This window comes from Triturus cristatus, chromosome 5_2 (genome assembly GCF_964204655.1).
Source record: "Triturus cristatus chromosome 5_2, aTriCri1.1, whole genome shotgun sequence".
NCBI lineage: Eukaryota > Metazoa > Chordata > Amphibia > Caudata > Salamandridae > Triturus > Triturus cristatus.
Window position 1 is genome coordinate 303,147,095 of NC_140588.1, and position 25,489 is coordinate 303,172,583.

At 43.9% G+C, this 25,489-nt stretch overlaps 1 protein-coding gene across 1 annotated transcript in view; it reads right to left on the minus strand.

Moving 5' to 3' along the window:
* KIAA0319 (KIAA0319 ortholog) overlaps positions 1-25,489 on the minus strand; it is a 415,358-nt gene that overhangs the window by 377,995 nt on the left and 11,874 nt on the right. The window contains exon 2 of the mRNA XM_085607057.1: positions 12,345-12,488. Coding sequence (XP_085463183.1) covers positions 12,345-12,393 — 49 coding nt within the window. The 5' untranslated portion in view covers positions 12,394-12,488. The remainder of the gene's footprint in view (positions 1-12,344; positions 12,489-25,489) is intronic.

Genomic DNA, 25,489 nt, shown 5'->3' on the forward strand with positions numbered 1-25,489 from the left:
CCTACACATACAGACCCATCAAAAGGACTTCTTAGCCTGCTGGACAAGGAATACAATACAGAACAACTACACGATTGCTATCCTCATACAGCTAATACCAACACTAAGGACAAACCTGCTACAAGCCCACAAAATGCTGCTCCCTCTTCTACAAAACAAAGTCACACTAATAATTGCTCTATCGCTCTCTAAAAACAAACATCACATCTACAACCTTCTCGCTTACACAAAACCTGACATACTCTTCATTACTGAATCATGGTTGGGAGATGATATGGCTCCAGTCCTGCATGAAGCGGTTATCAAACTATCACACAAAATCATATAGGCAAAAGAGGAGGTGGCCTAGCTGTTGTGCTCAGGCAAACATTACATATCACTAAAGCTGACGACGTCTCCAAACAAGGTTGTGAGGCCCTTTTCAACGGATGCAATACTACACCATCTTCCTCCTGTAACTTCCAGCTCCTTTACAGATCTCCACCTAGCAATGCAAAATTCCCAGACACACTTCTAGACACGGTTTTAAACCTGATAACACTACACTCAAACTTATGCATTCTGGGTGACCTCAACATTTGGTCTGACAAACCCAATATGTACCATCAAAAAACAATCATCACTGGCATAGACGCACTGAACCTACATCAGATTGTCCACAAACCCACACACATTACTGGACACATCCTAGATGTCACTTTTGCAAATACAGAACTAGTTACCTTTCAAACAATAACTCCACTCACATGGTCAGACCACCATTTGCTTGCTTTCCAACATAAAACAACACAAAGCAACACACCTAAAACCGCATAACATGCATTCACCTATTGATCGTGGAACAAACTCAATTTGGAACACTTAGAAACACAGTCCACATCCAGCACAGACCTGGACACAATACATTCTGTTATAAAATTATATGAGTGGCTACAGGAAGCTTTTGATATCTTAATACCACTACAAACTACACAACAGAACAAAAGAAAACAGGCACCTTGGAGAAATACAGAGATAAAAGAGATAAAACAACAAATTAGAAAGTTGCAACGTACCTGACTCATAACAAACACCAATCAAGTCCGCTATCAAGAAAGCTAAGAAAAGGTACTATTCAGACACAAGTCAAAATGCTAAATGTGCAAATAAAGAATTCTATAAAATTCTCACTGAATTTCGGAAACCAAATTGCCTAGAATGAACTCATACCGTTATTTTAGATTTCACAGACAAACTGGCAAATCATTACATGGCCAAAGCAGACAAATTGGACTTATATTTAAAACAAAGAAAAAGCACCAGCACCAACCCTTCTCCAAAACAACAATCCAAGAATACTCTAATCGAGCCTATTCATTCCTTCCAACAAATTTCACACAATGGATTTATGGACATGGTCAAAGCAAGCAGGCCTGCTGGCAGCCCTTCTGACCCATGTCCACCACAAACATTCAAGAGAATTCTTCTAACAACCTCTGCTGACAAACCAATAAGAAGAATCATCAACAATTCCTTAACTACAGGAATATTTCCAGAAGAACTGAAAAGTCACACATACGCCCATTATGAATGAAACAAACCTGGACCTGGTGAACCCGACAATTACAGACCGATTAGAACTGGACCTTTCCTGGGCAAACTGACAGAAAGAGGAGCATTCGCCCGATGTCAAAATTCATTGAAGATAATGTCATACTTTCAGACTTCCAAACAGGATTCTGTCCAGAAGAGGCACAGAATCTGCCCTAGTTGCCATCTGGGATGATCTTAAGAACAAAGTTGACCGCAACAGGGTTGCTGTTCTACTTTTCTTGGGCGTCTCAGCTGTCTTTGACACGGCTAACCATGACACTCTGATACAAAGACTCTAAGAATGCATAAAGGGGACTGCTCTAGACTTGATCACATCCTACCTTCACAATAGAACTAATGTCATCCATACCCCCCTTTCTCTTCCAAACCGTGCTCCACAAAAGCAGGGGTGCCTCAAGGATCTATCATCGCTCATGCTTTTCAATATCTACATGAAGTCATTACCTGCACTGGTCAATCAATTTCACCTCACGTGCTATAACTATGAGGATGATACACAAATATTCCTTCAACTGGAATACCCCAAAGGCATTGGAAACTCACCAATTTTCAGTTGTCTCAGAGCCGTGGATCAATGGATGACATGGAGCCATCTCATTTTGAGAGCTTCCAAAATGGATATATTCACATGTGGCAATTGGAAAAATTCTGACCAACTCGACGCATGGCCTGATGATCTGGGAACTCCAGCTAAAGTATCAAAGAAAGTAAGAAACCTTGGAATGACCATGGACTCCAAGCTATCAATGAATGCCCAAGTGGACAAACTAGCAAGATCAAGCTTTGTTACTATAAAAACTCTGTGATGCATCTTCCCGCACCTGGGATTACCACACAAGGTCCAGGCTACCATCTCTCTTGTTCTGTCCCAACTCAATTACGCCAATAGCCTCTACCACGGATCACCTTTAACAACAATGAAAAGACTACGATGGATTCAGAACTCTGCTTCCAAACTACTCTTACATATACAGCCGCAAGCCCACATCTTCCCTGCCTTAAAAGCCCTATAATGGTTCCAGAAGATCTACATTCAAGTTGCTTTGTATCACCCACAAAGCGATAAATGGAACAGGACCTCTCTTCATCGGGAATAAAATCACAAAATACATGCAGCAAATGAGCCTCTGCTCTAGAGTGGCACCTCGCCTCAAAATCCCACCTTACAAGAAAAAAAACATGGGTGGCACGTTCTTCCCTGTTCAAGCAGTCAAACTATGGAACTGTTTACCCCACGAACATAAGATCCACGGATAACCAACTTATCTTCAGAAGACTACTCAAGATTTGGCTCTTTCCCACATAACCACCATATTCAAACGTAAATATACAGCATATCCCCCTGTATACAAGCATTTATTTGGACTATAGATGTGTACCTACATATGTGTATTAGTTTGTATAAATGTCTATAATAATTATGTTTTTGAAGATATAGATAGTCATTAGTTCTGCTTTAAAAATGTACATATTACTTATTGTTACTTTATTCAATTTTTAACATGTATATAATTGACTGCATAAATGAGCACATATTTTATCATAACTATTTATCTACAGTTGATTTACTATTGAATTACAAAAATAAAAACAAATAAATTAATTTGAAGTACAACACTTGAAATTCTGAGTTTATTAAATGCAACTTTAATCTACATATATTACCTTCCTTATGCATATATATATATATATATATATATATATATATATATATATATATATATATATATATATATATATATATATATATATACACACATATATATACATAATCACTCCATGTACTTATGTATCTTTATATTTATTACTTTGCTTCTAATTCAGCATATCCAATGAACCACTCTATATCTCGCCCCATATCTCTTGCAATACATCCTCTACCTCCACTCTGTCTCATCTCAAACCTCATTCTACTACTCTCGCCAATGCACTACTCTATTTCTCACCCTACACAGGTCGTAATATAACCTTTACCTCAACTCTCTGACTCATCTCAAACCTCATTCTACTACTCTCTCGTTCATACCAAACCCTATACCATTACTATGATCCCCAAAATAAACCCTTGTAGACTCTTTCCTCCTCTACCCCTCCTTGCATCATCTCATACCTCTTTTACTATTCAATCTCCCAAACAAGCCTTTCTAAACCATAACCTGACTCTTCCCCCGCCACCTCCCATGTATTCATCTAAACCTCCCTCCTACTGCTATGAACTCCAAAAAAAAAAAATTAAAGAAAAAACTGTCTAGACCCATTCCTCTTCTATCCCTCCACTACTCCTTTTCAATCCAACTGACAGACTAACATGTCCACTGCTCAAATTAATTTCATATTTCCTAATTCCCCACTAATCCTGTTTGGGTTCCGCAGTAACGTGCTACCCGCAAAAAGGTGCTTCAACACCTCATGAGGGGTAGCAGGCACTACATAAATGCAAACCCTTCCCTCTTCCATCCCTCCACTATCCTTTTCAATCCAAGTAATAGACTAACATGTCCACCACTCAAATTAATTTAATTTTCCCCAGACTAATTCACCGCTAATCCTTTTTTGGTTCCGGAGTAGCATGCTACTTGCCTAAAAGCGCTTCAATACTTCATTCGGGGTTGCAACCGCTAAATAAATGCAAAGCTTTTCCCTCTTCTATCCCTTCACTATCCTTCTCCATCCAAACAACAGACTAACATATCCACCGCTCAAATTAATTTCATATTTCACTACACTGATTTCACCACTAATCCTTTATGGGTTCCGGAGTCGCGTGCTACTTGCCGAAAAAGAGCTTTGATGCCTCGTCAGGGGTAGTAAGTGCTATATAAATGCAATTACAATTACAATATTAAGGTTCTAACTTTATAGTCCTGAAAAAAAACATAAAGGGAAGCAGGCAAATTGGACTTATATTTAAAACAAAGAAAAAGCACCAGCACCAACCCTTCTCCAAAACAACAATCCAAGAATACTCTAATCGAGCCTATCCATTCCTTCCAACAAATTTCACACAATGGATTTATGGACATGGTCAAAGCAAGCAGGCCTGCTGGCAGCCCTTCTGACCCATGTCCACCACAAACATTCAAGAGAATTCTTCTAACAACCTCTGCTGACAAACCAATAAGAAGAATCATCAACAATTCCTTAACTACAGGAATATTTCCAGAAGAACTGAAAAGTCACACATACGCCCATTATGAATGAAACAAACCTGGACCTGGTGAACCCGACAATTACAGACCGATTAGAACTGGACCTTTCCTGGGCAAACTGACAGAAAGAGGAGCATTCGCCCGATGTCCAAATTAATTGAAGATAATGTCATACTTTCAGACTTCCAAACAGGATTCTGTCCAGAAGAGGCACAGAATCTGCCCTAGTTGCCATCTGGGATGATCTTAAGAACAAAGTTGACCGCAACAGGGTTGCTGTTCTACTTTTCTTGGGCGTCTCAGCTGTCTTTGACACGGCTAACCATGACACTCTGATACAAAGACTCTAAGAATGCATAAAGGGGACTGCTCTAGACTTGATCACATCCTACCTTCACAATAGAACTAATGTCATCCATACCCCCCTTTCTCTTCCAAACCGTGCTCCACAAAAGCAGGGGTGCCTCAAGGATCTATCATCGCTCATGCTTTTCAATATCTACATGAAGTCATTACCTGCACTGGTCAATCAATTTCACCTCACGTGCTATAACTATGAGGATGATACACAAATATTCCTTCAACTGGAATACCCCAAAGGCATTGGAAACTCACCAATTTTCAGTTGTCTCAGAGCCGTGGATCAATGGATGACATGGAGCCATCTCATTTTGAGAGCTTCCAAAATGGATATATTCACATGTGGCAATTGGAAAAATTCTGACCAACTCGACGCATGGCCTGATGATCTGGGAACTCCGGCTAAAGTATCAAAGAAAGTAAGAAACCTTGGAATGACCATGGACTCCAAGCTATCAATGAATGCCCAAGTGGACAAACTAGCAAGATCAAGCTTTGTTACTATAAAAACTCTGTGATGCATCTTCCCCCACCTGGGATTACCACACAAGGTCCAGGCTACCATCTCTCTTGTTCTGTCCCAACTCAATTACGCCAATATCCTCTACCACGGATCACCTTTAACAACAATGAAAAGACTACGATGGATTCAGAACTCTGCTTCCAAACTACTCTTACATATACAGCCGCAAGCCCACATCTTCCCTGCCTTAAAAGCCCTATAATGGTTCCAGAAGATCTACATTCAAGTTGCTTTGTATCACCCACAAAGCGATAAATGGAACAGGACCTCTCTTCATCGGGAATAAAATCACAAAATACATGCAGCAAATGAGCCTCTGCTCTAGAGTGGCACCTCGCCTCAAAATCCCACCTTACAAGAAAAAAAACATGGGTGGCACGTTCTTCCCTGTTCAAGCAGTCAAACTATGGAACTGTTTACCCCACGAACATAAGATCCACGGATAACCAACTTATCTTCAGAAGACTACTCAAGAATTGGCTCTTTCCCACATAACCACCATATTCAAACGTAAATATACAGCATATCCCCCTGTATACAAGCATTTATTTGGACTATAGATGTGTACCTACATATGTGTATTAGTTTGTATAAATGTCTATAATAATTATGTTTTTGAAGATATAGATAGTCATTAGTTCTGCTTTAAAAATGTACATATTACGTATTGTTACTTTATTCAATTTGTAACATGTATATAATTGACTGCATAAATGAGCACATATTTTATCATAACTATTTATCTACAGTTGATTCACTATTGAATTACAAAAATAAAAACAAATAAATTAATTTGAAGTACAACACTTGAAATTCTGAGTTTATTAAATGCAACTTTAATCTACATATATTACCTTCCTTATGCATATATATATATATATATTCACTGAAAAAACCATAGGTTTCACACATGTTATAGTTAGCGGAAATTTTACTGATAAAAAACCAATGAAATTGCCCCGTTATAGTTAGTGCTGGCAACTATAACTCACGCGACCGCAATCCTCTGCTGATGCTAATACTGTATTTAGACACTTATTTGCCCATGTCTTCTTCCATACATTTTTAGCTATACATATATTACAAATATTTTTTTTTCATAAAGACACATATGTCATCAGCAGAAGATTGCGGTCGCGTGAGTTATAGTTGCCAGCACTAACTATAACGGGGCAATTTCATTGGTTTTTTATCAGTAAAATTTCCGCTAACTATAACATGTGTGAAACCTATGGTTTTTTCAGTGAATTTGCAAGGTTTTTTAAATGCTAATTCCTAACTATAACGTGTGTGAAACCTATGGTTTTTTCAGTGAATTTGTACGGTTTTTTAAATGCTAAGTGACTTTACGCCATTCGTGGCGTGCGCGCCCACTTAACGCAGTTCGTTCCGTGCGCGCACGGTGCGCTTCGCGCACCGTGCGCGCACAGTGAGCACGCGGTGCGCTTCGTGCACCGCGCACCCACTTTACGCAGTTAGTGCCGTGCCCACGTTACGCTAGATGGGCCATGTACGCACGATGCGCTTCGCGCACCGTGCGCACATGGAGGACATATTATGCGCTTCCTTGTGATAGGTAATCTGTTGAAATTTTTTGGGAAAATTTTCTGTGCTCTGATAAACAATGCACAAATGGTGGCCTTCGGCCACCATTTGCACAAGGGGTGGAGAAAGTGTGGATAGTGTTTTTTTTATTTTGATTTTTTTACCGTACGCTTACGGTAAGCGTACGGTAAGCGTACCCCGCGAAATTGCCGAAAAAAAAATAATGCCGTTTTTGCTCTTGGGGGATGTTTGGGGACTCCCTCAACATGACTATGTGAGAGGGAGTTGTCAAAACATCCCCGTAACATGTTTTTGGCCATCATGTTTGATACATAACACTCAGTGCGGTAGACAAAATGGCGGACGCCGCTTCCTGGTTTCTGCCGATTCGAATGTTTACTAAGATCTAAGAGCCAATCAGAATCGCGCTCGCGCACGCCACCGTACGCTTACCGTAAGCGTACGGTAAGCGTACCGTAAGCGGGCTCAGATATATATATTGATTTAAAGGCTATTTTCTCAGAATCTACTGAACAGATTTACACCAAACCTACAAAAGGCACTTCCTTGACCTAGGGACTACCTCTCTGCCAAATTTCTAGTAATTCTGTTCAGCCGTTCGGGCTGTAGCTCGTTCTAAAGGTCCTATGGAAAAATGCATGGGAAAAACGCGTTTTGGGACCCCCCTTTTATCTCAGCCCCCGCTTGACGAATCCCCCCGAGACTTTCAGGGTAGGAGCGGAGCGTAGCGCCCCACCTATTTTGAGAAATTCGCGAGGATTCGTCGACCGGCGCCAAAGTTATTCAAAATAGAATGTTGAGGTTTTCCTATGGAAACGTGGTCCTAACTATAACTACCTACTGGCGACCGCCAGTAGGTAATATATATATATATATATATATATATATATCTACACATATATATACATAATCACTCCATGTACTTATGTATCTTTATATTTATTACTTTGCTTCTAATTCAGCATATCCAATGAACCACTCTATATCTCGCCCCATATCTCTTGCAATACATCCTCTACCTCCACTCTGTCTCATCTCAAACCTCATTCTACTACTCTCGCCAATGCACTACTCTATTTCTCATCCTACACAGGTCGTAATATAATCTTTACCTCAACTCTCTGACTCATCTCAAACCTCATTCTACTACTCTCTCGTTCATACCAAACCCTATACCATTACTATGATCCCCAAAATAAACCCTTGTAGACTCTTTCCTCCTCTACTCCTCCTTGCATCATCTCATACCTCTTTTACTATTCAATCTCCCAAACAAGCCTTTCTAAACCATAACCTGACTCTTCCCCCGCCACCTCCCATGTATTCATCCCAAACCTCCCTCCTACTGCTATGAACTCCAAAAAAAAAAATTTAAGAAAAAACTGTCTAGACCCATTCCTCTTCTATCCCTCCACTACTCCTTTTCAATCCAACTGACAGACTAACATGTCCACTGCTCAAATTAATTTCATATTTCCTAATTCCCCACTAATCCTGTTTGGGTTCCGCAGTAACGTGCTACCCGCAAAAAGGTGCTTCAACACCTCATGAGGGGTAGCAGGCACTACATAAATGCAAACCCTTCCCTCTTCCATCCCTCCACTATCCTTTTCAATCCAAGTAATAGACTAACATGTCCACCACTCAAATTAATTTAATTTTCCCCAGACTAATTCACCGCTAATCCTTTTTTGGTTCCGGAGTAGCATGCTACTTGCCTAAAAGCGCTTCAATACTTCATTCGGGGTTGCAACCGCTAAATAAATGCAAAGCTTTTCCCTCTTCTATCCCTTCACTATCCTTCTCCATCCAAACAACAGACTAACATATCCACCGCTCAAATTAATTTCATATTTCACTATACTGATTTCACCACTAATCCTTTATGGGTTCCGGAGTCGCGTGCTACTTGCCGAAAAAGAGCTTTGATGCCTCGTCAGGGGTAGTAAGTGCTATATAAATGCAATTACAATTACAATATTAAGGTTCTAACTTTATAGTCCTGAAAAAAAACATAAAGGGAAGCAGGATAAGGTTCCCATGAACCACTAGGCATTGTGTGGGGGTCCCAGATAAACCGACACTGGGGCCAAAATATTTTTCTTCTAACTGTACTGCGGCAAAATGTTTCAGTACCCTCCTTATCAATTAAAGTACCCCTGGGGTGGGCCAGGGCACGGGATGGGGTCAATGCATCATGGTAATTAAGGATGGGGGCCTGTGGCCGGCCTCCCCAAGCCAATTAATGGCCCCACGGACCCAATCCCCTAGGGTTCAATGTCTTATTTAATTGATGAGAGGCCATAGAGACCCCTCCCCGAGTCGTATAGTGACCTCAGGGACCCCATCCATGGGGCCAATGACTTGTTTATTAGGAGATGGAGGCATGGGTCAACCCTCCCGAGTCATATAATTGCCCTGGGGATCCCATTCACCAGGACCCGATGACAGGCAGTGTCCCTTGGACGCAGCCGCGGCCGCTGCAGATAAGGGCGGTGTGGCGGTGAGGCCAGGTGATGGGGGATTTCTAGAAATGACCACGAGGAAAAATTAATTATTTATTTAATTCTCCCTCGTGGTCATCTCTTGAAATCCCCCCTCACCTGGCCCCATCACCCCACCACTCTTACCTGCGGCGGCAGTTGGACACCATCCCCTGGGACACTGTGATGTTCTCTAGCCACAAGAGCAAGTACAGGAAACACAAAGCTAACTCCCTGTCTGTGCTCTCTTGAGCAGATAACACAGGTTTGTTCACACCAGGAGCAGAAACAAAAGCTATACCTGCAGGGTAAGAGCAAAGCAGTGCTGCGGCTCCCGCTGGGACCCAGGATGGATGCTAGCTGGGGAGCCGTAGGGCCCGCGGGGGCCTTAGGCCTCCCTCCACAGCCCCCAATGTGATGTGAAGTTGTGGGTGCCCCCAAAAAAGGAAAAATGGCACGGCAGCACAGGAGTGGATTTCCCAAACTGCCTTTATTTTTTTTTAAAAGGGCAGAATAAAAAAAATACAAATAAATGCAATAGTTTTGACATTGCCTCTTCAATATTAAAGTTGGGAGCCTGATTATTAATTATTCAATGCTCCCTCCCGGCAGCGCCCCATGATGCCCAGGAAGGGCTTTTTAGTTGTATTATATGTTTCTTGAGGCATGGACACCACTAACCACTCTTTTAAATGGTGTTGGGGCTGCAGGGAGGGCAGCAGCCCCCAGGACATTTTTTAAAAAGACGCAGTAATGCATGACCACAAGACAGCATTTAAGATTTTATAAACATCTTTCAGACTTTCAGTTAGAGTGCATGGACCCCCTATAGTTGGTTCTATGGCTGCATTTTGTGGCCCGAAGACTGTTAAAAATGAGACTTAAGCACACATTTATGGGTTTTGGAATACAAGTGATATCTTTTAACTATTTTTGTGACAATTATTATGCATTGTTGTGTGTGTATATATAAGGAATACCTCACAATATGGTTATTGATAAATTACTGTAATGACTTTTTTTTAAAGTCTATTGGAATGTTTTATATAGGTTGATGTGCTGACCTCCTGCTAAAGCCAATAGGCCTGCCTTTTATATTTTCGTCTTCTGTACCTTTGGCAAACCAGTAAATCTGCCATACTTAAAACCACAACTCTTTATATTGTTACTTTATGTTAAAGAAAACCTCAGAAATTTACTGAAAAAACCCCACAAATGTTAAAGTGACATTAAAGTTAGGGTGAGAATGTCAGTCAAAACGCAACATTTTAAACTCAAAACCACTGAAATTCACCAGTTGTAATTAACTGAAGTAACTATAACTTGCCCCCTCGCCATGCACCGCTTACAACGTTACCTATTACATCAGTCATGACATGATCTATGACATAATTGAGAACATCACTGAAGACATCTTAAATAACATTATTGGATTGGACCCACTATGTCATTTAGCTAACAAAATGCTTTACAATGATAACGCACATACCTCTTCACCAACAACCATTATAACTTATTAAATATTGGAAAAATTATCACAAGTGTGTGTTGCCTTACAACACCAATCATTTTAATAATTCATCATATTCAAATCATTAATACACTATCTCAAATGTCCATAGCACACAATTCTCCTTGTTTTTGCATTATATTGTCAGGTGCCAACTGTTTCCCTTATAATGTGGTACAACTTATGGGTAACACAGCCACACTGCTTAGAGGTTTATCTGTCTCCCAAACAATGGTTCTGCATCCTCCAGCAAACTGTCCTTTGTTACTTTATCAGTAGGTGGCCGTGTTCCTGTACTTAAATGTTGATGCATTTCAGACTTTAGGTACTGGCTTCTTCAGAACTTTCGGACTACAACTAGGTCACAAGTTCATCCATACATAATCTTTGTGTACACCTTTTCCTGAATCCTTATGTAAGAAAACAGACATGCTCAAATTCTATGGAAAGGAAAGCTACATGGATGAATTCCCAGTCGTTAGAAGCATTACCCGTATTTCACATATACCTTACATTGTTTTATTTAAATATTTTAAGCGTGTAAATGAATTGAGGGCCAAATTTGTCATTGATTTATTGGGTCGGTGTGTGCATCAGTGGTCTAGAAGTACCTTCATCAGTGACTGTCCCCTAGATATCAAGTTGCATTTTGGACAGTTTACAGAAAAAACGCTCCTGGTCTAGAACTTCAGAGAATTTAAAAAGTGCTCACAGGAAGACCAATGAAGTTGAGAGTGTGTGTAAGTAAGTGCATGAATATATCAATGGGTGTGTGAGTGGGTGTGTAAGTGTCTGTGTGGGTCTGGGGATGGCTGGATAAGTGTCTCACAGGGTTTTGGAGTGGGTGTATAAATGGCTCCAAGTCTAGCAGGTCAGATAATAGAAAAAGTGCTCTCTGGGAGACCAAAGAAGTCATCCCTAAAATACCACCTTCTCTGTTAACCTGTTGAAAGGTAATTCCAAATATGAATGAATAAGTTGTTTCATTAGATTTTTTCAGTTTTGCGTCACAAAGCACACTACCCACAGCAGAACACTACTCATATTTAACCTACACATTCCACTTCTATAAAAAAAAAACATGCTTTGAATTGTGGCAACTCTAGTTATCAGCAGAAATACAAGTCCATAAAACTCATCAATTAAAGTCAAAACATTACCTGGTATTGTAAACAGCAATAGGCAAAATATACACAGGTGGAGACCCATTTTTCAACACGAATAAACTGTCCGCGGAGCTAGATCTCAGTTACTGCAGTTTTATACACCCGAACTTCAGCACGAGTTGTCATCTGGGACAATGTCTGTCAAAAATAAATGTTTGTTCAAAAGTCACACATTAGAATAATTAAACTGCAAAGTCAAAAGCTGAATTCCAATTTTCCTACTAATTGATACCTGTTACAAACATATATGCACGAAATAGGCATGACTATCTTGAGGTGACAATGAAGACAGAAATGTTAGCGATGAATTGCAATATTTACTTCAGCTATAGTATGTATGCGTTCGCCACCCATAAACCTGGGGAAAGCAGTGACCCAAACAGGAGCATTAACTGAAACATAAAGTTGCTGCTGTTGCTTAGAAATAATTCCAAAGAGGATTTAGCAAAAGCAATGACTTGTGGAAGGTTAGGGTAAAGGTGTATCTTTTTTTAAACTGTTGCACACTTACGGTCCAATTACCAAATTACATCATAGGTTTGAAGTCATAGAAGTTCTGCTCCTAATGGGTAAAGATTTACAATTTTCCTCAATCAGAAAACACAACAGTAGGACCCCTGGGATGTTGTGCGAGGCATTCCACTCATACTACTGAGAGAGCGGTGTGATTAGGACTCGCTTGACAACACATCCGTCTGTAAGTTGTATGCTTACCAAATCTTTAAAATATACAGTGTCGGCTTAAGCTCCGCCCAGAGTGGTAGTATTTACCCACCTCATGCAATATACAATATAGTCCATCATTCTGCTTTACAGGAAGTGTGCTTCCACTGAAATGCTTGAAGGTCAACTTTACCCTAGAAAAGTACACTCAATCATCATACTTTTTGTTACATTCGATTCTTTACCACCTACAAGCATTTGATAAGGAAAACAATCTGTTTTTGCTCCTTTTCCACAGCATTTGTAAAAGGCAATAGGAAAGTCTTTAACGTCATAAACATCAACTGAAAATGCAATGCCTTATGAACTGACAAAGGTTATGTGCAAGGTCATAAACAGTGCATTGTGGGTGTGTAAGTTATATTTAGCACAGGTAACTAAAACTGCTGAATTTCACTGGTTTTGTATGAGAGAAATCTGAGCATAATTATACCCTTCCTGTAACCCCTGTTTTTTTCAGTGAATTTCTAAGGTTTTTTTAATTCTATTTCCTAGCTAAAAGGTCCCAGTAACCTTTGTTTTTTTCAGTGAATTTAAATGGTTTTCTAATGTCATTTCTTAACTGTAACCTTTGAGAGTGAGTGTGTCAGTGGGTGGAAGTGTCTGAGTTCGTCTCTGAGTGGGTACATGAGTGTCTGAATGGGTCTGTGAGTTGCTGTGAAAGTGTCTAAGTTGTTCTGTGAGTGGGTGCATGAGTACCTGAGTGGGTTCTGTGTGTTTTCTGCCTTTTTCTGCTAACTTGAAACCTTTATTTGTAAGCTTTCTGCTTGTTTCTGACCTCAATTTTGCCTTTTTCAGCTCGTTTCTTACCTATATTTTGCCTTGTGCTGCTCATTTCTGACCTGGATTCTGCCTCTTCCTGCTCATTTCTGACCTTTATTCTATCTCTTGCTGCTCATTTCACATCTCTATTTTGCCTCTTTCTGCTAGTTTCTGACCTCTATTCTGCCTCTATCTGCTCTTTTCTCATCTTTATTTTGCCTCTTTCTGCTTGCTGCAAACCTTTATTTTGCCTCGTTCGCTCATTCTTCACCTTTATCCTGCCTCTTTCTGCTAATTTCTGTCCTTAATTCTGCCTAATGCTACTCGTTTCTGACTTCTATTTTGCCCCTTTCTGCTAGTTTCTGACCTTTATTCTGCCTCCTTCTGCTTGTTTCTCACATTTATTTTGCTTCTATCTGCTCATTTCTCACCTTTATCTTGCCTCTTCCAGCTCATTGATTACCTTTATTCTGCCTCTTCTGCTCATTTCTGACCTTTATTCTGCCTCTTTCTGCTCATTTCTCATCTTTATTCTGCCTCTCTCTACTCGTTGCCGACCATTATTTTGACTTTCCGCTCATTTCTCACCTTTATTTTGCCTCTTTCTATTTGTTTCTCACATCTATTTTGCCTCTTACTGCTCATTGTTGAACTTTAGTTTACCTCTTTCTGAGCATGACCTTTATTTTGCCTCTTTCTGCTCGTTTCGGACCTTTGTTCTGCCTCTTTCTGCTCATTTCTCACTTTTATTTTGCCTCCTTCTGCTTGTTGCCGACCTTTATTTTGCCTCTTTCTGCTAATTTCTCACCTTTATTTTGCCTCTTTTTGCTCGCTTCTGATCTTTCTTCTGCCTCTTTTTGCTAAGTTTCTGATCTTAATTCTGCCTCTTTCTGCTCGTTTGTCACCTTTATCTTGTCTCTTTCTGTCCGTTGCAGACCTTTATTCTGACACTTTCTGCTCATTTTTTCATTTTCATTCTGCTTCTTTCTGCTCATTTCACACCTTTATTTTGCCTCTTTCTGCTCGTGCTGACCTTTATTTTGCCTCGTTCTGCCTGTTGCTGGCCATTATTTTGGCTCTTTCTGCTCATTTCTTACCTTTATCCTGCCTCCTCCTGCTCGTTTGTCACCTTTATCATGCCTCTTTCTACTCGATGCTGACCTTTGTCCTGCCTCTTTCTACTCGTTTCTGACCTTTATTCTGCCTCTTTCTGCTCATTTCTGATCTTTATTTTGCTTAGCTCTGCTCTTTTCCTCCGAGACTGGGGGGCCTTAAGGCCTCGCGGTCCCAGCTAGGTATCCCGCCTCCTGCGGTAGCCGGCATCTTGCTTGAAGGGAGCTGCTGGAAATGCAGCTGCCTGCATGCAAGAGCAAAAGTTTCATCTCTCTCCCTGCCCGTATGTCTGTCGGCAGGGAAAGAGATGAAACTTGCGCTTCCAGCGGGCGGGAGCACTTTGAAAGTTACCGTTGCTGGAAGCACAACTGTCCACTCGCACCAAGCAAGAGCAAACAGCTATTTTCTGGGAGTGGGCACCCCAAAACAAAGCAGAAGCCAGCGCTGGGGGGGGGGCCTCCATTGATTTTCAAGGGATTGCCCCGGAGAGGTGGAGGTCCCTGGGGCCAAGAACAGCCCGGGAGGGGAGCCATGCCGCCCCATCCTTTAATTAAAAAAACAGAATGCCGTTGGGAAGTGGTGGTCCCCGAGGCAGGGTGTGGGCGGTCTGCGCAGCCCCTCTTTTTTTTTCACTAAAGCCCAGGAGGTGGTAGTCCCCGGGGTCTGCGAGGTCCTCCTAGTATAATGTTCATAAACCCCAGGGAGGTGGTGATCCCGAGGGCAAAGTAAGACCTTGGAGGAACCCCATGAACCCCCCTCCATTTTTTATGAGATCACCACGTCCCTGGGACCTGGCCCGTCCAGGGGCCTGTTTCAAAACAAATGCAGCAGTCTGCACTTTTCTTTTTTCAGCGAATTTGCAAATTTCATGAATTTGCAGCCACCTTTTGGCTTTAAAAGATGCTTTTTTGTCCTGCCGGCTTCCCTCTAGGACCCCAAAACCAAGGCTTCGGGTTCAGGGTATTTCTACCCTGCCCCCTTATCTTTTTTATTACTTTTTTGGGGAACTCGGCTGAAGCAGAGTCTCAAGATGGCTGCCAACACTTCCTGGTTGAACTGTTGGAAGCCAATCAGAGCTCTGCAGTTCCCTGCATGAGCTTTTTATTCGCAAATTAGCAGCGATAGCACATATCCTAATTTGTATTTCCTTAAATTTCTCAACAACTTCTGAACAGATGTACACCAAATTAGTGAAAGCTTGATCTGCGTAACTAAATATACCTTTCTGCCAAATTTCGTGTAATTCCATTCATCGGCTCAGGCTGTAATCGTGTTCAAAGCCCCTATGGGAATTAACATAAGATATGCACTTTTTTAATCCTCACCCCTTTTTCTCTGCCCCCCACTTGACGGATCACCATGAAACTTTCCTTTCACAACAAGACTCACTATATATGCTAGTGGTTACCACTAGGTAATTGTAGTTAGGTCTGCTTTTCCATAGACAGAGCGTTTCTTGGTTTGCTAATAACTCTGGCCCCATTTGTTGAATCTTCACAAAACTTTTTTTTTTAAGTTCATACACCTCAGCTCCTCCCGGGAAAGATTTGGGGTGATACATCAAGTGGGTGTCAAGAAAAAAAAGGGGTCTCAAAACACTAAATCCCAATGCATTTTTCCATAAACGTATTGAAGTTGGGCTAGAGCAAAAACTGCTGAACGGAATTAAATCAAAGTCGTCAGGAAGCTAGATCTTGGCCCGCAGATTGTGCTTTTATGATTTGGTGTAAATCCATTCAGTAATCTTTCAGATATTAAGGGTAAAAAAATATAGATATTTGGGCAGTTGGCCTCCCAAGAGTCTCAGAGACTCCTGCAGGAGCGCCAATTTAAAAATAGAGTTTCTGATTGGCCCGGAAGCTTTATTTCATTTGGGCTATCTCGCTTCTGAGAGGTCTCATTGGCTGCCAGCAACATAAGAAAAATGTTGCTGTCAGCCATTACAGGACTCAAGGATTTAGTCCCCTCTCCTGAAGTTGTAAAAAAGAAAAATATATGTGGGCAGGGTAAGGATGCTCTGACCCCCCTAGGCCCAATGGGGGGGCCACAGAGGACCACCCTGGTGCCAAAAATTGAGGGGAAAAACTGAAACAAAATGCTGCAATCCCGCAAGACTCTCGAAGTAAATAAAATGGTAGCCGGGCCACATTTAACTACCTTCTGCCCCAGGGAGCCTACCCCAGGGGGTGATTTCATATAGGAGTGGAGGGGCTGCATGGCTCTCCTCCCCGAGCTCCCAGGGTCCCGGGGAGCCCACCCCCGGGACCAACATTACTTTTTGTGTGAAGGTGGCACGCCTCCCTCCCTAAGCCTCGGGAGGCCCAGGGGAGCCCACCCCCTTGGCCGTAATGTAGCAAAATGGGGAGGGGGCTGTGCAGCACCCCTCCCCGAGCATCAAGAGGCCTTGGAGAGGCCACCCCCAGGGCTGAAATTTAAGAAAATGGGGAGAGGGCCACGTGGCCCTTTTGCTTGAAAAGGCCCGGGGAGCCCATAGAGTTTCTCTTGCATACAAAGATTTATAACATTTTTAAGACCTCTACACACTGATAGTGCATTAGGAGCAGATGTGTTTTGTAAACACTTACACCCATGAGCTGGATCCAGGCTGTACAAAATTAGGTAGACCAGTAATTTGGCACTTACCTGCTACTATGTAAACTATAAAACAAGCTAGCACACTAATTGGATATCATCAGTGATGTCATAAAGGAGGTCATAGAATAGGTCTTGAGTGATGTCATATCTGAGGAAGAAAGCAGTACATGGCAGGGGCGCAAGTTATAGTTAGTGCTGATAACTATAACTTGTGAATATCTGTGGTTTGTTTAGTTCAAAACGTTAATGTTGTCATTGACATACTCACCTAACTATAACGTTACATTAAACTTTGGGTTTACAAGTGAATATATACATATATTTTTTTCCTTGTTTTTTTCACTGGAAAAAAACAAAGGTTACAGGTTATAGTTAGGCAGCTATAGTTACCTGAGCTAGCTATAACTTGCGCCCCACGCAATGCATTGCTTTGACCTCACATATTACATCACTCATTACATGGTCAGTGACAACACTGATGATATTACTGATGACATCTCAACTGACATCACTGATGACATCATCCAGTGAGTGGGTGTTTTGAAAACATTCCTGAGACTTGAAGGTGTATACTAAACTACTGCAAAAACAACAGTTGATGGACAGAATGCAGAACAATGTCATACATTCACCCCAGCACAGAGATCCGGGCCTAAATCCATCGTTTTGTTTGCTCACCATGCCATTCCAGTTTGAACCCAGCTATATACAAATCGGTCTTGACTCTGTGCCTCATGGGAACTGTCCAGCCGGAACTGCCAAGCCAGGTCCTCCCTGGACTGGAAACAAGCATCCTAGGACCGGTTTCGGGTTTCACCCCTCTTCAGCCAGGATAGCTTGATTCCAGTGGCATGGGGAGCACGGGACCCAAGTCTGGGAATATCTGTCCCACTCGGGGGTGACAAATGCAAAAACAACAGTTGATGGACAGAATGCAGAACAATGTCATACATTCACCCCAGCACAGAGATCTGGGCCTAAATCCATCGTTTTTTTTGCTCACCATGCCATTCCAGTTTGAACCCAGCCATATGCAAATCAGTCTTGACCCTGTTCCTCATGGGAACAGCCCAGCCTGAACTGCCAAGCCAGGTCCTCCCTGGTCTGGAAACAAGCATCCTAGGACCGGTTTCAGGGTTTCACCCCTCTTCAGCCAGGATAGCTTGATTCCAGTGGCATGAAGAGCACAGGACCCACGTCTGGGCATACCCATCCCACTCGGGGTGACAAATGCAAAAACAACAGTTGATGGACAGAATGCAGAACAATGTCATACATTCACCCCAGTACAGAGACCTGGGCCTAAATCCATCGTTTTTTTGCTCACCATGCCATTCCAGTTTGAACCCAGCCATATGCAAATCAGTCTTGAACCTGTTCCTCATGGGAACAGTCCAGCCCAAACTGCCAAGCCAGTTCCGCCCTGGACTGGAAACAAGCATCCTAGGACCAGTTTCGAAGTTTCACCCCTGTTCAGCCAGGATAGCTTGATTCCAGTGGCATGGAGTGCACGGGACCCACGTCTGGGCATGCCCGTCCTACTCGGGGTGACAAATGCAAAAACAACAGTTGATTGACAGAATGCAGAACTATGTCATACATTCACCCCAGTACAGAGATCTGGGACTAAATCCATCGATTTTTTGCTCACCATGCCATTCCAGTTTGAACCCAGCCATATGCAAATCAGTCTTGAACCTGTTCCTCATGGGAACAGTCCAGCCCAAACTGCCAAGCCAGGTCCGCCCTGGACTGGAAACAAGCATCCTAGGACCGGTTTCGAAGTTTCACCCCTCTTCAGCCAGGATAGCTTGATTCCAGTGGCATGGAGAGCACGGGACCCACGTCTGGGCATACCCATCCTACTCGGGGTGACAAATGCAAAAGCAACAGTTGATGGACAGAATGCAGAACAATGTCATACATTCACCCCAGTACAGAGATCTGGGCCTAAATCCATAGTTTTTGCATTTGTCACCCCGAGTGGGACGAGTCTGCCCAGATGTGGGTCCTGTGCTCTCCATGCCACTGGAATCAAGCTATCCAGGCTGAAGAGGGGTGAAACCCCGAAACCGACCCTAGGATGTTTGTTTCCAGTCTAGGGAGGACCTGGCTTGGCAGTTCAGGCTGGACTGCTCCCATGAGGCACAGGGTCAAGACTGATTTGCATATGGCTGGGTTCAAACTGAAATGGCATGGTGAGCAAAAAACGATGGATTTAGGACCATATCTCTGTACTGGGGTGAATGTATGACCATGTTTGCATTCTGTCCATCAACTGTTGTTTTTGCGTATACTAAACTACAGCATAAGTTCAATTACTATTCTTTTTGTACTACTGAGTTATACTGTTTCTAACAAATGTCATCTGAGTGGCTTTGTGACTGTATCAGTGTGTGAGCGGGTGTCCAAGTGGCTGTATGGTTTGGTGAGTGGGTGTGTGAGTGGCTGTATGGATTTGTTACTGGGTGTGTCAGTGGCTGTATAGGTCTGTCAGTGGGTATCTGAGTTGCTGTATTGGTCTGTGGATGGGTTTGTGAGTGCTTTTATGGGTGTGTGAGTGATTGTATGAGTGTGTGAGAAGATGTATGGGTGTGAGTGGTTGTGTGGGTATGTGAGTGGTTGTATGGGAGTGTGAGGGGCTGTGTGAGTCAATGTGCTGGTGTGTGAGTAGTTGTTTGGGTGTGTTAGTGGTGTGTGCATGCTTGTATGGGTCTGTGAGTGGTTTTGTGGGTGTGTAAGTGGGTGTGTGAGTAGTTGTATGCGTGTTTTAGTGGTTGTATGGATCTGTAAGTGGGTGTGTGAGTGATTGTATGGGTGTGTGAGTAAATGTATGGATCTGTGAATAGGTGTGTGATTGGTTGTGTGGGTGTGCGAGTGGTTATATGGGTGTGTGAGTGGTTCTGTGGATGACGTCATTAGTGATCTCACTGACCATGTCATGAGTGATGTAATATGTGAGGTCATAAGCAGTGCATTCCGGGGGCGTAAGTTATAGTTAGCTCAGTTAACTATAACGTTTGAGTTTCACTTGTTTTGTTTGAGGGAAATCTGAGTTTAACTACAATGTCCCTGTAACCTTGGTTTTTTCAGCGAATTCTTCTTAATGTTTTTTAATTCTATTTCTTTATTATAACGTCCCTGTAACCTTTGATTTTTTAGTAAACATCTATGGTTTTTTAACGTATTTCCTAACTATAACATCCCTGTAACCTTTGTTTTTTGTGTGAATTTCTAAGGTTTTTGTAAAATTGTATTTCCTAACTGTAACCTGTAACCTTTGAGCGTGGGTGTGTGAGTGGCTGTATATATCTGTGAGTTGTGTGGGAGTAGCTATATGAGCCTGTGAGTGGGTGTTTGAGTGGTTATGGATGTGTGTGAATGGCAGTATGGGTCAGTGAGTGGGTGGGTGAGTAGCTGTATGGGTCTGTGAGTGGGTGTGTGATTGGCTGTATGGGTCTGTGAATTGGTGTGTGAGTGGCTGCATGGATCTGTAAGAGGGTGTGTGAGTGGCTGTATGGATCTATAAGCGGGTGTGTGAGTGGCTGTATAGGTGTGTGATTGGGTGTGCGAGTAATTTTCTGGGTATGTGAGTGGCTCTATGGGTGTGTGAGTGGTTATGTAGATGTGTGAGTAGTTATGGGGGTGTGTGAGTGGTTTTGAGGGTTTGTGAGTGGCTTGGCTGTATAGGTGTGCGAGTGGTTGTATGGATCTGTGAGTGGCTGTGTGAGTGGTTGTGTGGGTGTGTGAGTGGATGAATGGGTCAGTGAGTGGGTATGTGAGTGGGCATATGGTTCTGTGAATGGCTGTGTGAGTGGCTGTATGAATCTGTTTATGAGTGGCAGTATGAATCTATGAGTGGGTATATGAGTGGTTGTATAGGTGTGTACATCGGTGTGTGAGTGGCTGTATGAGTGTGTGTGTAGTTATGTGATGTTTGATTTATTTAGTGGGTGTGTGAGTGGGTGTGTGGGTGGATGTGTGAGTAGATGTGTGGGTCTGTGAGTGTATGTGAGAATGGGTGCATGAGTTGGTGTCTGAGTGTCTGTGTGGGTGTTTCAGTAGCTTTGTGAGTGACTCGGCTAGAATGGAACCTCACCTGCTCCTTTATCCAACAAGAGTCCACACTTGCACAAAATGTCTACCCGAGTACTTTCTTTTGGTTAATTAGTAAGTGCTACCTCGTTAGGTAATAACTAGTGCATATTCTAGACTACAGCTGCATAAAGGACAAGGTAATGGCTCCATTAACCTTGTGTGCATGTATTTCCAGCAACGTGATTGTTCCTGCAGCAACTTCATCCACAAATCTGTGATAACATGAACCCTCATCAAGAGAAGACAACGAGACTACAAAGAAGTGAATCTCCACCAAACAAGGGTCCTTCATCCTAACTATATGAAGTAAGTGTGTGTTTGTTTGGTGGACATGCCCTCGTATTCCTCTGCATCAAAAACATGTCACCAGAATCGGCTAGTGCCTATTGGTAAGCTGTCCCTCAATGTGAGAAAAGGCGGAAAGACGGTGCATGCTACTAAGGAAAATGGACACGGGCCAAACGAGCGGAGCTTGCAAATGATTTGGGGCATTTGCATATTCAGAGTAATTAAAAGGGAGAACTATGGTCTCTGCTTTATAAATTATTTGAGGAGAGGGGGGGGCCAAGGCCTCCATTCCCATGCTGATTTCGGTCCTGGGGACTCGATCCACTGGACCAGGCCAAACATTTTATGGGCTAGGGGAGCCGCGCCTGCCCTCCCCGAGCCGATTCAGCCCCAGGGACCCCATTCCAGGGGCATGGCCATTTGATGGTGGGTGCCCTGAAGCCCACCCAGGGCACCCAGTTTGAAGCATTTGATACAGCGGGGAGCCTCAATGCCCCCTTGGTCCTTGCCAGCTCCCTGCCTCCAGCGGAAGCCGGCATTGCTCCCACACATAGGGAGCAGGTACCCTGGCTAGCTCTCACCTCCTGCCACCAGCGCAAGCATTTCACTTCTGCCAAACTGTCACATGTCAGCGGCTGATCCCTGCTTTCTTCCTCTTAACCCAGTTTTCTTTCCAGGCTCCTCCACTCTTAATTAGTTTTTCTCCTGTTTTCTCCTCTTAACCTTGCTTTCTTTCCAGACTCTTTTTCTCCCCTAATTCGTTTTTCTCCCATATTTTCCACTTAACCTTGTTTTCTTTGCGGGCTCTTTTTGCCCCATAATTTGTTTTTCTCCCATTTTCTCCTTTTAACTTTGTTTGCTTTCCAGGCTCTTTTCCCCCTTGATTCAGTTTTTACAATTTGTAACCTTGTTTTCTTTCCAGGCTCCTTCACCCTTAATGTAGTTTTTCCCACTTTCTCCTTTTAACTTCTGCCTATTTCCTCATGCTTCCCAGATTGCCTGAAGCCCTCTCCTCCCACTTCCCGCCTCCCCCGCCCAGCGCTCCTCCCTCTTCCCGGAAACCTACTTAATGGAAACCGCTGCGCAGCCCCATTGAGCAGGTACCTGGGCCAGCTCTTCTCTGCTGCTACCAGCGAAAGCATCTAGCTCGAGCCAAACCACCACACGTCAGTGTCTAAACCCTGCTTTCTCCCTCTTAACCCTGTTTTCTTCCCAGGCTCCCCCACCCTTAATTCATTTTTCTCCTGTTTTCTCCTCCTGATCATTTTCTTTCTGTGCTCTTCCCCCCCCTTAATTAGTTTTTATCCATTTTCTCCTCTCAGTATTCTTTTCTTTCCAGGCTCTTTTTCCCCCTTAACTCGTTTTTTCTCCTGTTTCCTCTTTTAATCTTGTTTACTTTCCAAGCTCTTTTTCCCTCTTAATTCGTTTTTCTCCCCTTTTCTCCTCTTAACCTTGCTTTCGCTCCAGGCACTTTTGACCCCTAAATAAATTTTTTACCATTCTTAACCTTGTTTTCTTTTCAGACTCCTTCACCCTTAACTTCTTTTTGCCGCTTTTGCCTCTTAACCTCAGTTTTTTTCCTCATCCTCCCCCGATCGCTTCTATCCCGCCTGAATCCCTCTCTTCCTGCTGACCCCACCCAGTGCCCTTTGCCCCTCCCTGGAATCTACTTAATGAGCAGCCATGCAGTGGGTGCAGCACTGGCGTGCCAAAGGCAAGCCTGCCTGAGCCCGTCCGTGCATGGATCGCGCACATTGCCAGGCCCCCTGGCCCCTTACCTACTCACAGCTACACCAGCGCTGAGCTTCTAGCCCTCAACTCCGGACCACGCAACAACTACTGCAACTGTGCATTTCCTGATTCAACAGCGTGATCTTTCCCCTTTCGTCACTTTTTCTTGTATTGTAACAGAGTCCCCCTCCTGAGCCCCTGCCCACCACCACCATGACAGGACAACTCTACTGCCCACTGATCAACACCTGATCACTCCACAAACGTGCCATCGAGATCTGGGACACAATTACCTCCCTCACAACGGACGTCGTCTTCCTCACCGAAACCTGGCTCAACCTGTCATCAGCATCCGACATCGCAACCACCACACCAAACAGATACAGAATGATTCACCAGGGCCACTTCAACAAAAATGGAGGTGGAATAGCCATCATCCACAGCTGCACAGCCACCATTGACAGCACTACTCCTATCATGGAACACCTCAACTTTCAAATCAACACCGATGGAAAAACAACAGTTCAAAGCACACTTGTTGTTGGACCCGGCCTCGTGGCGTGGTCCTGGCCCCCCTTTCAGGCCGACCGGGGACCTCTTCACCCTTCGGCGTCCCCCCTGGATTGTACACATCTACCCGCACCAGCCAACGTGACCCGGCCCCTCCGGCCGCGGCCCCAGCGAAACCCCGACATCGAGGCACCAAGATCCGGCCAGGGGGCACCACGTGGCCAATCCCCCGATCCCAGAGGAGGGGAGTGTCGATGGGACCCCCAACCGTCCCCCAACGCCTGGGTGCGATCGCTCTCCGGCCTCCCTGGGCACTGGCGCCTCTCCCGCTGGGCGTCTGGCCTTCCCAGCCCGGCCTCTCCGCCCCCCCCGGACGCTAGGGTCCGGACATCAAAGGGCTCCAGACCTATATCTGGGGCGAACCCGCACCAGGAAAGTAGTTGTATCCTGGAGTCGAGAGCCCTGCGGATCGGATCGCGGCTGACCCTACGGAGAAAAGACTCTTACCTGGAACTGTACCTCGAGCCCTGCTGACTGCGTTGCGGCTCCGCCTTGCTGAGAATAAGATCCTCACGGAAACCTCGGGGCCCTGATGACGCCGTCGCGGCCCAACCTCACTGAACTACCATCGGAGCCCTGCTGACTTCGTCGCGGCTCGAACTAGCTGAACTTACCCGCCGAGCCCTGCTGACTCCATCGCGGCTCGACCTCTTCGAGCCGCCCTTGTGTCCGGCACCCGACGCTCCGACTCCCGGAGTCCCTCCCAGCTTGAGACTTAATACCTGGGCACAGGGTACCCCCGTACCAGGCTGAAACTGAGACTGTCCCGCTACCCCTTCCCCACAAAGACATTGAGACTCTTTGCAGATCCCTCGATCCACCTGTACATATTGCCAAAGAAACCTACGATAATTACCGATAAAGATATATGAGAACTGATACCCGTGTCGAGTCCTGTGTGGTGGTGTTACTGGGCTAGTACGATTATAGGGGAAGGACCTCTCCTAGGAGGCTTCTCAGCGGCGCTCGGCTACTTCCTTGCAGTAAGGAGGCCCACTGGGTGGTCCCGCCGACTCCCCAGCGGTCCGCCTTCTAATATTTGGTGGCCAGCGACGGGATCCGAGCCGGACGCAAATCGTACAGCAAGTAACTCACCCGCTACCTAACCAGACGCAGAATAACCATGAGCAGCCAGGAGACCACCACGACCGCGGTGTTCCAACAAGAACGGTTGGAGGAATATACCCACAAAGAACTCAAACAGTTCTGCAAAGACAAAGGCATTTCGACCACCGGATTAGGCTCAAAAGAGGACATGC